Source organism: Eriocheir sinensis, unplaced genomic scaffold, assembly GCF_024679095.1.
Source record: "Eriocheir sinensis breed Jianghai 21 unplaced genomic scaffold, ASM2467909v1 Scaffold1354, whole genome shotgun sequence".
Taxonomy (NCBI): domain Eukaryota; kingdom Metazoa; phylum Arthropoda; class Malacostraca; order Decapoda; family Varunidae; genus Eriocheir; species Eriocheir sinensis.
This window is the reverse complement of record NW_026110689.1, coordinates 37,501-55,000: the sequence shown is the minus strand read 5'-3', so window position 1 is coordinate 55,000 and position 17,500 is coordinate 37,501. Positions and strand designations below refer to the sequence as shown.

At 43.1% G+C, this 17,500-nt stretch overlaps 1 protein-coding gene across 1 annotated transcript in view; it reads left to right on the top strand.

Annotated features, from left to right (window-relative positions):
* LOC126989876 (laminin subunit alpha-1-like) overlaps positions 1-17,500 on the top strand; it is a 53,738-nt gene that overhangs the window by 2,125 nt on the left and 34,113 nt on the right. Inside the window, 1 exon segment of the mRNA XM_050848500.1 lies at positions 3,654-3,848. Coding sequence (XP_050704457.1) covers positions 3,654-3,848 — 195 coding nt within the window.

The following is a 17,500-nucleotide window of genomic DNA, read 5'->3' as shown; positions in this document are numbered from 1 at the left end:
ACTTACAACGCTACAGCTCCTCCACATGTGCACCACACCTGTCATTCTTGATGCCTAACAAACAAACGTGACCCAACGCGACACACCTGACTTGTCTCCTCTCCACCTCCACTTCCTTCCCCTGACTTTTCTCTCTCCTTCCTCTTTTCTTTGCTTGGGCTCACCTGTCTATCGTTTCTCTTATTCCTTTCTATTTTATCTTCCCTTTCTTCCTCTAGCATCTCTCCCCTTTCTCTTCCTCAATTTGCCTTTTCTCTCTCCCTCCTCAAGATTGCCTCTTCACTTTCCTTTTCCTCCCTCTTACCTCTTTCTCCTCTTCCTCTTTCTCACATTTGCATCCTTTCCTCCACGTTCTCCCACCTCATTTTCCTCACTCGCTTTCTCTCTCCCTTTCCTCTCAACTCTGCATCCTCTCTTCCCCTTTCTCTCTGTAGCCTCCCTCTCTCCATTCCTCTCCCCTTCCTCCCGTCCCCCTTCCTCCCTCCTGACACGCGCAAGGTACACTGGAGACGAAGTAAAAGCACTTTGTGGGAGGTAGATGAAAAGAGAAAACAAAATTTACGGATGAAATGTTCTCAGGGGTCAAGCTTTTTTTTTTTTTTGGTGTAGTTAGCCCAGGTGATATGTTCTGTGTCTCCTTGAGCGTGGGAGTGTAGATGTAGTGTGTGTGTGTGTGTGTGTGTGTGTGTGTGTGTGTGTGTGTGTGTGTGTGTGTGTGTGTGTCTTGCCGTGGTGCTCAGGGTGGTGGTGATGGTGCTGTTTTTTTTTATAGTGGTTGTGTTGATGGTACTGGTGGTTTTGGTGGAGGTGATGATAGTGGTAGGTGGTGAAGGTAGTGCTAGTGGTGATGATTGTGGTGGTGGTGTAGTAGTGGTTGTGGAGGTGAGAATAGTGTCAGTTTTAGTGGTGATGGTGTTCGTGAAGGGTTAGTACTAGTGGTGGTGGCGGTGGTGTGGTGGTGGTGGTTATGGTGGTGAGCTTAGTGATAGTGGTGATGGTGGTGGTTATGATATTGTTAGTGGTGACTGTGTTCGTTAAGATAGTGTTAGTAATAGTGGTGGTGATGGTAGTGGTGTGATGGCAATGGTGGTTAAGTTAGTGACAGTAGTGGTGATGGTGATTGTGGTGATGGTGGTGATGGTGGTGGTTATGATTGTGTTAGTGGTGATGGTGGCGATGTCTCCCATTCTCTTCCTGTCCTGTCTCACTCTTTCTTTTCTCTCTTTCTTTTGTGTGTGTGTCTGTGTTAGTGTCATCTCCTGTTCCCTTGCGTGTGTGTGTGTGTGTGTGTGTGTGTGTGTGTGTGTGTGTGTGTGTGTGTGTGTTTTCTTTTATATTTCCACATCTCGTATGCTGTTGTTTATGTATCGTGGCTGTCTTTTTTTTTTTTATTCCTCGCTTTTCTGCCTCTCTGATATTCTTTCTTTCTCCCCTGAAGCTCATGTTTTCAATTTTTATTTCTTGGGTTTGTTTACCGACCTTCCTTTGTCGCCATAAATTCAGCCCCGTCTTTTCTGTCTTTGTTGCGACATATTTATAGCATCTTCTTATTGCGTCTTTTGTAATCATCTTGTTAAAATATACATGAGTCTTCTTCTTTCTTTATTTTTCCATGATCGCTTTATTTGTGTGGGGAATCTCTCTCTCTCTTTCTCTCTCTCTCTTCATTTATTTCCTTTTTCATACATATATATATTTTTTGGTTATTATGTAAAATTGTTATCTATCCTCCCACTCAGCTATATCTATCTGTCGATCTATCTATATGTCTTTGGGTTGGTCTCTTTATCTACTTCTGTATATATTTCTTTACTTGTTTGTCTGTTTATTTATCTGTCTGTGTGTCTTGGTGTGTCCGTATACCTCTAAGTGTGTTTGTATGTGTGTGTCTGTATCTCTCTCTCTCTCTCTCTCTCTCTCTCTCTCTCTCTCTCTCTCTCTCTCTCTCTCTCTCTCTCTCCCCCCCCCACCCCCCACCCCACCCACCCCGCGTCTGTCAGTATGTTTGCCCCTTCGTCAGCGTTACGCATGGGCGCCGAGCTGCGTTTACACATGTGACGCGTCCTAATGGCGAGGCGTTGAGGGCCTGGCTGGGCACCGCTGTAAATAAAACCACGTGCGTCGCCCCGCCTCTTCCTTCCCCGTCACCGTTTGTTCCCCTCTCTCACTCTCCTTTACCTCATTCCCTGTTCTTGGTCATGTTGGTCCCGCAGTAAGGAAGTCTGTAACGTGGAGAGAGGGACAAAATATATGTACAACCTAAACTTGATGATTTCCAGAGACACGATAAAAAAGATGCTATAAATATGTCGCAACGAAGACAGAAAAGACTGGGCTGAATTTATGGAGACAAAGGAAGGTCAGAAAACAAAATACATGTACAACCTAAACTTAACTGTAAAGAGCGTGCAGAAATTAGAACACGAAGATATGGAGCAAGAATGGAAGGAAGGAAGGAAGGAAGGAGGCATCAGTCAATACCCATATAGAGCGTACAGAAATTATTGCACGAAGAAAGGGACCAGGAACGCTGGAAAGGAATGAATGATGGAAGGAAGAAAGGAAACGGCAAGCAATAACCATAAACAGGCCATAACCATATAGCGCGCAAAGAAATTATAACACTAAGATACCAAAGAAGAAAAGAAAGAAAGGGAAGAAGCAGAAGGCAGGTGAACTATGTAAGATCTCCTCCTCCTCCTCCTCCTCCTCCTCCTCCTCGCCTTCGCCTTTGCTGTCCTTCATCTTCCACCTTTGATTAGATAGTTAGTGTAGCTTGTCACAAACAGCCTCGTAAGGACCAGCAGGTCTGCTGTTGTTTGTTCTTTCTTTGTGCTTCTTTGTGTTCCTCCTCCTCCTCCTCTTTCTCCTCCTCCTTCAACACAACCCCGCCATACCGCTCAATTCACACTCTCCTCCCTCAACACACTCCCCTGCGCCTACCCAACCAATACTCCACATTTCTCCCTCTCCACCTCTCCATCTCTCGTTCTCTTTCTCCTCCTCCTCGTCCTCCTCCTCTTCCTTTCCCAGAACGCCACAGCTCGTTACCCTCATCCCACCAACCCGTCCACGCTTTTATTGTGTCCCGCCTTCCTTTGAGGCCAGCACCGCGCCACTCCGGATATAAATCTCTTTCTCGGCATCAATTTCCTTCACACGCGGGAGGTAATACGTGGTTTCCCTTTTCCTTTTGTCTTTCGTCGTCTTCTCTTACCTCCTAAAATGATAAAGACATATCCTCCCCTACCTTCCCACCTAACTATTATCTTTCTTGACATTATTTTTTTTTTTCCACAGGGGCAAGACAACACGAGGTTTTCTTTGTCTTTTTTTTGCATTAGTTTTTTCCGTCGCTTCTTTTTACCTTAAAAATGACTAACATATTCCTCGCTGCCTTCCTACCTCCTCACCCCTGTTTCTTACACCCATTTTCTTTTCTTTTCGCAGGAGTAACATGATACGGAATATTCTTTACATTATTTTGTCTGCTCTTACACTAAAAATGCCAAACATACATTTTCTTCACATAGATTTTTCTCTCCTCTCACCCTCATAAATGAAAAACATATTCCTCCTTACATTCCCACCTCTTCACCTCTTATTACCCTCCTCCTCCTTACCCCCTTCTCCTCCTCCTCCTCCTCCCTCAGGTGTACTGCAAGCTGACGGACCACTCGGGGAACAGGGCGCCGCAGTGTGGGGTGTGTGACGCCCTCTCGCCTGACCCCTCGCGCCGCCATCCGATCACCAACGCCATCGACGGAACGAACTCGTGGTGGCAGTCCCCGACCCTGGCTGCCGGCCGCTGGTACGAGTGGGTCACCATCACCATAGATCTGAAGCAGGTACGTGGAGAGTGGCAGTGATGGGGGGTGGATGGTGAAGGGTAGTGACTGTTTGATGGTGAATGGAAGATGATGGTCTGGTGTGAATGGTGGGGCAATGGTAATGGTGATGGCGGTGGTGATGGTGAAGATGAGGTTTTGGTGTGTTTGTCCGGTGCTGTAACCATCACCATTACCCTCACCATCACTGTCTTACCGGAAATGGTGATGGTGATTGGTGATGCCTAGGGCTCTTATGGCGGTATATGGTGCTTGTTCTAGGGCACCACTATACCCTCACCATCATCCTAAAACAGGTTATTGGATGGACAGTGGTCGTGGTAATAGTGGCCTACTGGTGATGGTGATTCTATTGGTATTATTAAACACTATCGCTTCTCACATTAACAATTTCTAAAGGTTAAAAAGGGGGTCAGTCGAGTTCTAATGAGTGTTTCTTTAGGTTCACGGTACAGAAGAAGGGTCAGACTACCACCAGGGTCATATAAGTACTCCTGGAAATGCCCAAAACTCTTTAGGTTCACGGTACAGGAGAAGGGTCAGACTACCACCAGGGTCATATAAGTACTCCTGGAAATGCCCAAAACTCTTACGAAAGCCTTGTCAAATAGGTGAACTTGGGCGACGAAATGTTTAGAAATACGGCCCTATATAGTATGAGTCTTTATGGCGGTATTTGGGGATGGCTCTAGGGCACCACTATACCTTCACCATCATTCCAAAATAGGTTATGTGTGGATAGTGGTCGTGATGGTAGCAGTAATGGTGATGGTGGTGGTTATGGTAACAGTTCGACACGGAAGATTTATAAATTTTCTTCCCCTCCTGCGGCCTCGCTGGACACGACTTTCCACTCTTGCTCATCCCTATTCCGTCCAATTCCCGTATGCAAGAGTTAGCCAGCATCTCGTAAACAACACTCGAAAACAACCTTTATTCGTCTGTATTTCCTCCTGCCTTCAAGGAAAAGAGAACATACTACAATAACGCTGTTGGAATGTGGAACTGGCGACTAGGAAGAGGTGTTGGCGACAGGTAGGACAGGTAAAAGCATCCTCAGGTGACGTCAACAGGCTGATTAGGGTTTGCCAAGGCGGTGATAGGGAAGTAATGAAGGCTCTTGAGAAGGATGTGGCAATACTGTGGCATGCCGTAGAGAGGGTAGAGGGTACACACACACACACACACACACACACACACACACACACACACACACACACACACACACACACAGAGAGAGAGTGAGAGAGAGAGAGAGAGAGAGAGAGAGAGAGAGAGAGAGAGAGAGAGAGAGAGAGAGAGAGAGAGAGAGAGAGAGAGAGAGAGAGAGAGAGAGAGAGAGAGAGAGAGATAAGAGGGTCTGTGTTATCTTCAGAGTAGATGTAAATATATTCTACCCACATGTGTGCTTTTTTCTCTTGTCTTGCATCTTGATCCTGTGTTTGTCTGGCCGTTTGTCTGGCGTCTCGTCTGTGTTTGTTGGCCTAGAAACGTATACATAGACAAGAGTTTAGATGGTGTTTGATCCCGTTTATTTTGTCGATCGTCTTTTATTGTTGTTTTGTTTCAGTTCACATGCGCAGTATGGAGAAGAGTTAAGTGTAAAGAGTTTGATCCTATATATCCAGCTTCTGTCGCTTCGCTTTTGTTTCACGACACAGAGGATTCATAAGCAAGAGTTTCGTGTATCTATAGTCAGGCACATTCAGTTCAACTTTTTTTTAATGTCGAAATTAGTGTACTGTATTCGATCTTCTCTTGTTTTCCGTCGTTTCATCTCTTCATCTGTACTGCTCTCTTTTGTTCACGACGTAAGAGCATTATGAAGAAGACCTCCTATCGCTTTTCTTTTGTTTCACGACACAGAGGATGCATAAGCAAGAGTTTCGTGTATCTATAGTCAGGCACATTCAGTTCAACTTTTTTAATGTCGAAATCAGTGTTTAGTATTCGATCTTCTCTTGTTTTCCGTCGTTTCATCTCTTCATCTGTGCTGCTCTCTTTTGTTCACGACGTAAGAGCATCATGAACAAGACCTCCGTGTATCTTCCGTGTCCAACTCGATTCATTTCAGTTTCTTGTTAAATCGTTGAAGTCGGTAGACATCACATATTTTAGTTTGTTTTCTTTCTGTAATTTTCTTTCGCTTCTTTTGTATCGTTTTTTTCTTCTTAGATTTACGACAGGGGCGCCTTATTAACTAACCTTCATTGCATATTGATTGTGTTCATTGAGATTCAGTTTTTTTCATTGCCAAAATCAGATACAGTATTAATCTTCCTTTGTTTTCCTCCTCAAACTTTCTTTCGCTTCTTCTTTATCGTTTTTTTCTTTAAATTTACGACAGGAGCGCCTTATTAACTAGTCCTTATTGTATATTAATTCAGTTCATTGTGATTCAGTTTTTTTCTTTGCCAAAATCAAAAGATACAGTATTAGATCTTCCTTTGTTTTCCTTCTCAAACTTTCTTTCGCTTCTTCTTTATCGTTTTTTTCTTTAGATTTACGACAGGAGCGCCTTATTAACTAGTCCTTATTGTATATTGATTGTGTTCATTGTGATTCGGTTTTCTTATTTTTTTCACTGCCAAAATTAGAAGACACGATATTAAATATTCCTTTATTTATCATCACCGTCTTCAAGTCTCATCTTTATCATGCTTATTTTGTTTAACACGTGAGCGTATTATAACCAAGAATTTCGTGTACAGAGTTAAATTCAATTATTATATTTATTGTAGTAGTAAGCAAATGAAGTACTTGATCTTCTTTTGTTTTTCCGTCTCAATCTTCCCTTCGCTCCATCTGTATCGATATTCATTTGTTTTAAAACAAACCCAATATAAACAAAACTTGCGCGAACGTAGAATTGAATCTTTATTTGTTTTTCGTCTCTCAGTCTTCCCTTCCGTTCGCTTCATCGTTTATCATTTTTATTGTGTGTTAAGACAAGCGACTTATATAAACGAGACTTTCAGGAAGGTGGAATTTAATCTTTATCCGTTATGTGTCTCAACCTTTGCCCGATCCTCATTCCTCCATAACACAAGCAGTCAAGTATGAACAAGACCCCTCTGGATATTTTCTTATATATACATGAGTGCAATTTTTTATAATGTTCCTGAGCCCAAATTATATTCTCGGTTCTCTTTTCCATCGGTGCATTACGAGCCTGACTTCCGTGTATTTAATTTAATCCTCATTTGTCCCTGCCTCTCAGTCCTTCGCCCGATTCTATTTTGTCTCCCTGGATGAGCGTCGGTTCAGCGCATTGATTCAGCGGGATTAACCAAACTCCATCCACTCAATTACATCCCATTAACTGCCCTCCATGCACCAATCAGCTCGACCCTCACTCTTTCGTCTATACCGTGAGGACGAACGCCATTGGTCAGCTGTCAGAGGCTCCCCACCAATAGGAACGCGGCCTTGATTCTGCATGTATATTCGATGCTCTTTTTTTTCGCTGTTGTCGTTTGTTTATTCAGTTTTTCGCCGCGTCCTTCGTATTTTGCGAAAGCCGAAGGGAACACAGAATTCTTTTAGCATGTGTTTATTCGGCGGGTTGGGGGTATTTTGCGCGCGCGCGAGAGAGAGAGAGAGAGAGAGAGAGAAGGTGGGTAGAGTGGGCTAATAGACTTGCTCAGGTAACACACAGGTAAGCATATTAGGGAAGCTGTCTTAATTAACGTGAGGTCAGGTGTTTTGGGGTGAGGGGAGGAAACACACACACACACACACACACACACACACACACACACACACACACACACACACACACACACACACACACACAAATATGTAGTTTTGTATGTATTACCTTATCAGAGAGAGAGAGAGAGAGAGAGAGACATACAGGTGTGGGCGAGCCAAACACCTGTCGGGCCAGACGAACAAGCCATAGCAAGCGAGAGGGCGTGGGACGGGCGTGGGCGGGAAAGTAACGGCGAGGGAGCGTGGACGGACTCTGAGTATGTGTGGGCGTAGGCGAGTACGTTAGTGTGGGCGTAATGGTAGGCGTTGATATGGGTGTAAAGGTGAGTGTATGCCCTGGTGTAGATGTGGGTTTAATCGCTGGTGTGGAAATAAGAACATAAGAACATAAGAACGGAAGGAGTCTGCAAGAGGCCGGTTGGGTGGAATCATGAGCGTAAGTGGAAGTGTCTGAATAAAGAAAGGTGTAGTATTGTGTACATGCTTCCTTTCGTATGGTTATAGTGTCTCGAAATGGCATTGCGAGGCGTGAGTAAAAGCTTGTCGGTGTCTTATGGATTTCTACTCGTATGTAACAAAGGTATGCATAATGTACTGCTCCCAGGATAGACAGCACCCTGGAGGCATCACCCGTTGGCATATCCCTGAGTGAAGACGCTGGGCTGTAACTTCGAAATTAACCACGGGGCCGTTCTGGATATTACTCTCATTGTGATTCCCACTTAAAATTACCTCTCCTACCTCTTAATTAACCCTACCCAACTTAACCTAACCTAACCTAACCTAACCTAACCTAACCTAACCAAACCTAACCTAACCTAACCTAACCTAACCAAACCTAACCTAACCTAACCTAACCAAACCTAACCTAACCTAACCTAACCTAACCTAACCTAACCTAACCTAACCTAACCTAACCTAACCTGCCCTGTTCAAGAGTAGGCGGCACACACACATACAGACTTCGGGAACATGCCACCCCGCTCTGCTTAGTTACGTCTCTCCCGGAAACAAATGATCCCCGTGGGAGGACACGTGGCGATGATTAAAACGTCCTTGTAACGCTTTTCCAGCGCCGCCCACCAGGACATCGCCAGCGCGCCTCCATGCTACACCACCACGCTAGCTCGAATCAGGGTATTGATGTCTCAGGGGTTTTAATTCTCTCGGTATCTTCTTATTTTTTTGCATTAGGGGCTGATAAAGTATTGAAATAACGTTAATAATTGGAATGGAGGAATATGAATAAATGGTGTGTTTGTGTGTGTGTGTGTGTGTGTGTGTGTGTGTGTGTGTGTGTGTGTGTGTGTGTGTGTGTGTGTGTGTGTGTGAGTGTGTGTGTGTGTGTGTGTGAGAGAGAGTTTCCCCGAAAAGGTCACCGGAAGAGCAGCGTCCTCTTATTTTCCATTATATTAGTTCTTGTCTGCCACCAGCCTTCCTCCTCCTCCTGCTCCTCCTCCTCCTCCTCCTCTTCCTCCTCCTCCTCCTCCTCCTCCTCCTCCTCCTCCTCCTCTTTATTCGTACCAAAGCAGCACCGATCTCTTCCTTTCTCATTTTCTCTCCCATTCCTTGCTTCCTTCCTTCCTTCCCTCTTCCTCTTTTATCTAACATCCCCTTGAATTATTCCACATTCTATAATTATTCTTCCTCACTTCCTCTTCCCTTTCTCTCCCTTCTTATTCCTCTCTCTCATTATTTATTCCTGCTTTTTTATTTGTTTCTGTTTTTATTTCTCCTGTTTCATTTCCTCTTCCCTCGTCTACCTCTCCAACCCTTTTTTTCCCATTTATTTCCCTTTTCCACTCTTTCGTAAGCCCTCTGCTCTTCATCTGCGGCTTTTCTCCTTTTCCTCTTCCTCTTTCATCATGGTCAAGGCTATTCTGAATTGATCCTTCCCAATATTATCTCTTCCTCCACTTTATATTCTTCAGACCTTCTCTTCAATATATCTTTCCTTATCTTTATATATAATTTCCTCTTTTATCCCTTTCCTTCACTTTTTTTAATATCTTTCCCTTTACTGTTATTATTTTCTTTCTTTCTGTATTTCGTTCCCTTTTTCTATTTATCTTTCCTTCTTTATCTATATCTTATCCTTCATTTATTTCTCTTTCCCTCTTTCTCTGTATCTGTCCCGCACTTCTGTAACCACTCTGCTCATCTTTTCCTCTTTCCCTCTTTCTTTATATCCTATCCTCTTTTTCTACCTCTTCCCTCTTTCTACATATCATCTCCATTCCTCTTTACCCATTCTCAACATCTGTTCCTCTTTCTCTCCTCATTTGGTCATTCCCAGGCCTCTCACGTATTTTATTCCTCTCCACTCACTCTCTATATCTTTCCCACTTTTCTTTGCCCATTCTCAGCGTCTGTTCCTCTCTCTCTCTTCCTTTATCAATCCCAACCTCCCACGTAGCCTTTCTATCTTCTTGCTTACCTCTCCGTCCCCTTCCACACCTCAGACCGCCTTTATCTCGCCCTTAAATCGTAGTCAATCACCCCTAACAGCTATTACACTCCTTAATGCCTCTTTCATCCCTTCGAATGGCCCTTTACTGCCTTCACAAACGCTATCTTTGACCTTCGGCATCTCACCATTTCATCGCCAACGCCCCGGTCACTCCCCCCCCCCCCCCACCCCCCACGACATCACTCCTTCCCACTCCTTCCCTCCCTCTTTCTACATATCTTTTTCTCTTCTATTAATATCTCTCCATTTTTAACATATCTTTCTCTCTTCTGCTCATATTTTCTCTCTTGCTATTTAGATTTTCCTTTTCTGTTCTTCTCTCTCTTCCTTTTTACATTATCAGTCCATCTCCTGTTTGTCTTTTTTTCTTTCCGTTTATCTTTCCCTCTTATTATTCTTTCTCTTTCTCCATATCTTCTTTTATTCGTGTTTCCCTCTTTCTTTATATCTTTCCCACTTTTCCCATTTTCAACGTCTGTTCCTCTCTCTCCTTTTTTATCACTTCGTCTACTCCACTCCATTCTGTTTATCTTTCCCTCTTTTATTCCTCTTTCCCTCTTTCTCCTTGTCTTCTTTTATTTCTCTTTCCCTCTTTCTCTATATCTTTCCCACTCTTCCCATTTTCAACGTCTGTTCCTCTCTCTCCTTTTTTATCACTTCGTCTACTCCACTCCATTCTGTTTATCTTTCCCTCTTTTATTCCTCTTTCCCTCTTTCTCCTTATCCTCTATTATTTCCCTTTCCCTCTTTCTCTATATCTTTCCCACTCATCCATTTTTCAACTTCTGTTCCTCTCCTTTTTTATCACTTCGTCTACTCCACTCCATTCTGTTTATCTTTCCCTCTTTTATTCCTCTTTCCCTCTTTCTCCTTATCCTCTATTATTTCCCTTTCCCTCTTTCTCTATATCCCTCCCACTCCATTTTGTTTCCACTCTCTCCACCATCACAGAAATCCAGCCTGTTCTGACTCCTCCTTCCACTACCACAACTACAGTCCACTCCATCATGTTGCCACTACTCCCCAGCTCCGTCACTCCACACGTAACCACTCCCCTGACACCAACGTTACCAGACTATCGTACCTTGCATGCTGTATTTTTCCGACTTCTGTCTCGTAACTACTCCAGAAAACATCAGCAAATTAACGGTTTTAACAATAACTACGTATTTGCTCGATGTTTGTGTGGGTACGATAGTTTTGGGTCTGAGACTGATCAATGCAATGTTCTGAGTACGATAGTCTGGTAACAGTAACACAGCCCGACACTCCATTCCTTTCTCAGTACTTCTTCCACCACTCCACAACCACTCCATTTTCTTCTCTTATTACTCCTCCACTCACACAGCTCTTTCTTCTACTTAATAATCCACTACTACATCTCAAATCCATTCCTTTCCTACTCCTTATCCTTAGTTGTATAATCACACTCTGTTCTGCCTGGGGGTTGGGATGGCATGGTCCTCCCTTCTCCTTTGTTGTTTCACTTGCAAGAATAAATCATCAATCAATCAATCTCCCTTGCATTTACCACTCCATTCCTTTCTTGTTCCTCCACCTGTCTCTTCTTCTCTTCCCCTTTCTCTCTTCCTCCTTTATCATGCCGAAGTCTTCCTCTTTGCTTCTTTCATTCTCTATCATCTCTCTCTCCTTCCTCCTCACGGCATTCAAATCACCTCTTCTGTTGTTATCTCCACGCCATGCAGTCACACCTTTGCACCCTCTCTCCTCCTCCTCCTCCTCCTCCTCGTCTTTTTCTTCCTCCTCCTCCACTTCCTTGTTTTTTTCTTCCTCGTCTTCCTCCTCCTCCTCCCTAAACACCAATGTATCACTTTTAACATCGGCTTAGCAAATTCCTTCCCTCTCGAATTCCTTCCTCTCTCCCTTGCCCTTCCCTTCGTCCACCCTCCCACTTTCTTCTCTCACTCTTTCTCTCCTCTCTTCTTATCTTCACGCCCTTTTCCTCTCATCCGTTTCCTCTTCTATTGTTTTATTACACTTTCTTTCCCTTCCTTTTCTTCCCTATCTTCCCTTGCCCGTCCCTTCGTTCTCCCTCCCATTCTCTTCTCTCACTCTTTCTCTCTCTCTTATCTTCATGCCCTTTCCCTCTCATCCGTTCCCTCTTCTATTGTTTCATTACACTTCCTTTCCCTTCCTTTCCTTCCCTATCTTCCCTTGCCCGTCCCTTCGTTCTCCCTCCCACTTTCTTCCCTCACTCTTTCTCTCCTCTCTTCTTATCTTCACGCCCTTTCCCTCTCCTCCGTTTCCTCTCCTATTATTTCATTACACTTTCCTTCCCTTCATTTTCTTACCCTCGTTCTCCCTCCCCTTTCTTCCTCCTGCTCTTTCTCTCTTTTATCTGCATCCCTTCCCTTCTCCTTCGTTTGCCTCCCATAGTATTTTCTCACACTTCCCTTCTATCCCCTTTCTTTCTTCTTTTTTCTTTCTCCTCCTTTCCCAGCCCTTCCCAATCCCTTCCCTTAATCCTAGCTCGTTCTTATCTCTTCCCCCAGCCATTCACACATGGTCGTTCACACCTTGCCTCCCCCTCCTCCTCTCCTCCTCCTCCTCCTCTTTCTATTCTTCCTCCTTTTCTTCCTATCCCTCCTCCTATGTCCTTTTATTTTACGAAGTCGGCAGTTATCTACGTTGGCACCCTCCTCCTCCTCCTCCTCTCTCTAGCTTACTTGTTCTCTCGGTATCTCCACTTTACAGCGATATTGTTCCTTTGGCGTTGTGGTGGTGGTGGTGATAGTGGTGTTGTTGTTGGTGGTGATGATGGTGGTGGTGGTGATAGTGGTGGTGGTGGTGGCGGCTTGTAATGGTGATAGTGGTTGATTGTTGTAACGAGATTGAGCAGTGCTTTGTTTTGCGTGTTTGCGTTGAGTGTGTGTGTGTGTGTGTGTGCAAGATTGTGTGGTAAAGTAAGCATGCAATTTATATTCGAGAGAGAGGAAAAAAGAGAGAGAGAGAGAGAGAGAGAGAGAGAGAGAGAGAGAGAGAGAGAGAGAGAGAGAGAGAGAGAGAGAGAGAGAGAGAGAGAGAGTAATAATAAATAATAATAATAATAATAAACTTTATTTTCCACTAAAAAGTGGTTATTCTAAACATCTAAATAGACATGGTAGGTTATACATATAAATATACATGGTGTATTATACATCTAAATATACATGATAGAATATACAGAAGGCAGTAAAGTAGATAATACATTCATGCAGAGGTCAACAGCTTCTTTTTAAGAATTGATTTTAATGTGGTCAGATTATGAGAGTCTTTTATTTCATTCGGTAGTTGGTTCCATAATTTAGGACCTAATACATGAAAGGCTCTTGCACCTGTGTCGGTGTTGGTTCTCGGGACGTAGAGATTGTTTTGTTGTCTTGTTGTTGAGTCAGTCATATAGTTAACAGTTGGGAGAGAGAGGATGTGGTCTGGGTAATCCTTTATTTTCTGCTTAAACACTTTCGTGATGAGGTTAAAGGTGATTAGGTCTTTGATTTTAAGCCATTGTAAATCTTTAAATAATGGAGTGACATGATCGTATATCCTGGCTTTCCCATCTGCCACTTTTATCGCGAAGTTTTGTAGTTTTTGCACTTTGTTTATTAAAGTTGAGTTTGTTGTCCCCCATATTGTGATGCCGTATTTTATGATGCTTAATACCAAAGTCTGGATAACCATTAAGCGTGTTTCTTTGTTGAAGAGATCTTTGTGTCTGTTAATGAAATTTAAGGTTCCATTGTTTTCCTAGTCATTTCATTTATGTGTCTGTCGAAGGTCATGTGTGAATCCAGATGAAAGCCAAGGTTCTTAACATGGAGGAGGAGCTGTATAACGCCATCGGCACATCTGATGGTGGTGTTGTTAGGTATGTGTGCCAGGAGTTGGCGTGTGCCTAGGAAGATACATTGTGTCTTACTGATGTTTAGCTGAAGGCCGTTCTGTAGAAAATAGGTTCTTATTTGTTTCAAAGTGATCTCAGTTTTATTAATTAAAGTATTTATTTCGTTGATATTACCGCTGTGGAGGAACTGTGTGTCGTCAGCGTATTGTACTAGAAGGCAGTTATTGATATAGGTAGATATGTCATTTACATGGATATTGAATAATGTTGGGCCTAGTATTGAGCCTTGGGGGACTCCAAAGGCTACTGATTTCTTGGATGAGACGATGTCTTTGATGCGGACAGACTGTGACCTGTCATCGAGGTAATTGTCAAACCAGTAGGTGTCAACATTAATCTGTTGAAGTTTTCGGAGTAAGATGGTGTGGCTGACACTGTCGAAGGCCTTAGAAAGGTCGCAGAGTGTTAAAAGTGATATTTGTTATCTATATTATCATAAATTTTATTGGTAATGACTTGCAGCGCTGTCTCTGTAGAGAGTTTTGGTCTAAAGCCGTGTTGGGTTGGAGAGAGAAGTTTGTTACGTTCCAGGAATGACATTAATTGATTGGCAACTACCTTTTCCAATATTTTTGAAAAAATTGGAAGTAGAGAGATGGGACGATAGTTTCCTATTTCGTCTGGGTCACCGTTTTTATATAGTGGGGTGACAACAGCATTTTTCCAGGAGGCAGGAAAAATGCCTGTGACGATTTTTACACCTATAATATTCATATCTCTCTCTCTCTCTCTCTCTCTCTCTCTCTCTCTCTCTCTCTCTCTCTCTCTCTCTCAATGGGAGCAGAAAAAGAGGAAAAAAGAAGAAATGAATTAGTAACGAGAAGGAAGGAATGTAAGAGAAAATGGGAGAAGAGAGAGAGAGGAAGAGGGAAGAAAGGGAAAAGGGAAGAGAAAGAAAAGGCGGAAGAATAAATGAATGGAGGAGGGAGAAGAAAGAAAAAAAGGAGAGAAAATAAATATAGACAGTAAAGTAAAGAAGTGAGAAAATGCAAGGAGGTTAATATAGGGAGATAAGAAAACGATAAGAATAAAAATTAGTAGAAGGAAAAAGGGAAACTGAGGAAAGGAAGTTAAATAGAAAGGAGCGGAAGATTAGAAGAGTTAAGGCAAACGAAACAATGGAAAGGGAGAGAGGAAATGGAAGGAAAGAAATTAAAAGGAAAGGATAAATTATGTTTGTTGCTCGGAGCCGAAAAGCGAGGAATTATTAGGACGAGGTCGCAATGGAAAAAGAAATGAGTGTCGTTTCCCGGACATGGAGAGGTAATGAGAAATATTAAGGGCGGAGAATATCAATAACATATGAATCACATTTTTAGCAAAGGAACCCAGAAAAGAGTGAACCTAAAATATAACAAACGAAATGCATCTTGAAATACTGGACAGACATGTGCAGAAGTAAATTGACGCAAGAAATCTATGAAGCAGAGACGCAGTTACATAGACCAAAATATGAATATGTAAATGCATCTGGGGATAAAATCTTAAATGAAATGTGAAGAAAAAGTGTATAGCAGGGGACGAAAATGAAGGCAGCATCCCATTAGATAAAAAATATTAAATAAACAAAATGCATATGAAAAAAGATGACATAAACATAAGGCGGACTTTTCTACTTAGCTGTATTTTTGTCTTTTTTTTTTTTTGTCTCAACAGAAAAAGTAAGAAAAAGTAATAGGAGTATAAAAATTAAAAAAAAACATGAGGTGCTTCCAGTGTATATAAAAAGGTGAGTTTACGAGATATTTAGAACATAGAAATATGAAATGCTTTACCGGAAGTCAATCAGTGTGGAAGTATGTAGCTCCGTGTGGAATTAAGTGGATGAAACATGCTTCGGTGGAATTAAGTGGACCCGTGATAAGTGTTGTTGGCAAGTTGTTAATTAAATCTCTGGTTCGGTGGATACACGTTGAATTTTCATAACCAAAGAGAAATAATTATAGTATGTGGCTTTGCGTGGGCTAAAGGTGGATTTATATAAGGAAAGAGACTATAGTGACGTGGGCGGAGAGAGAGAGAGAGAGAGAGACTCAGTCCAGGTAAGAACAGGTGGGTGGGACAGGTAGGTAGATATTGTGGCCTTAAATAGACATGTTTTCAGATGCAATGCCAGTGAGAGAGAGAGAGAGAGAGAGAGAGAGAGAGAGAGAGAGAGAGAGAGAGAGAATGTGTGTGTGTGTGTGTGTGTAGGGGGGGGGTCAGGGGTATCTTTCTGTCTGTCATGCACCCAGGGTCTAATCACCTGCTGGTCTCGTGATCGCCCGCCAGTGCCCTCCATAAAAGAGCTCAGAGATTCATAGTGGCAAATTGTTGGGTACGGCTGGGCCCTTGAACACCCCCTTCCCTCCGCCCCCCATGCTCAGGAGGGGACACTAACCTTTCGTGCCATCAGAATAATCTTTTCAGTCTGAGCAATCCTTGAACTTGATCCTAACGGATAACACCCTGGCGACGTTATCCACTTCATTGCGGAGCCGTGTGTGTGTGTGTGTGTGTGTGTGTGTGTGTGTGTGTGTGTGTGTGTGTGTGTGTGTGTGTGTGTGTTTGTGTGTGTGTGCGTTGGTGCGTGAGTAGGTTGGGTGGAGGAGCTGAGGGTATAAGGGAGGAGGGTGTCGTTCCTCGTTGATATCTATTCGCTTGACATGAGCACGTGTAATATTCTCTCTCTTTTTTTTTTAACTGACGAATCTATAGTACACAACATATTTGTATTGTGCCGACGACACTTTATGCGATCGTTCGAGTAGCATATGTTTCACTGTGCACTTTTCGGGGCTTAAAATGTCACTTTTTCTCGTGCATTTCAAAAAAAGCCCTTTACACTTGTTCACTGTGTATTTAGCATCACTAGTGGTCTCTCTCTCTCTCTCTCTCTCTCTCTCTCTCTCTCTCTCTCTCCCTTGCAATCTTTTCACAATTACATTAAAAACGCTCCGCCATGTGTGTGTGTGTGTGTGTGTGTGTGTGGGTGGGGGGGGGTGGGGGGGGGGTACGTTTTTTCATGTAATTACGAATTCTTGTGTATGCGTGACCGTATGTTCGTATCAGTATCTGTGTGTTTACATGCACCTCTATTTCTGCCCTTGTGTGTGTATGTAGGTGTGCCCTTGTCTGTGTACCTGTGTAAGTGTGTCACATCTGGTTATAAGTCGCCCGAGCGTAACGCCGCCGGAGTGAAAGTGAATAATCGGAGAGGAAAATTTTTCTATACACCTGAGAAGTCTGTCACCTGCCTCGAGGGTAACCAGGGGACGAACACATGAATGCTACTGGAAACTATGGGTCGTATTGCAAGACATTTCGCCGCCAAAGAACACATATTTGACAAGGCTTTCATAGGAGTTTGGGACATTTCCAGGAGTAGTTTTATGACCCTGGTGGTAGTCTGACCCTTCTTCTGTACTGTGAATCTAAAGAAACACTCATTAGAACCCGATTGATCCCCTCTTTGGCCTTTAGAAATAGCTGATATGAGAAGCGAGTGTGTCTTATAATACCGACCTTTTAATACCTTGCCTGAAAAAAAACTCAGATCGAGAGAGGGAAGTAACAACCTTC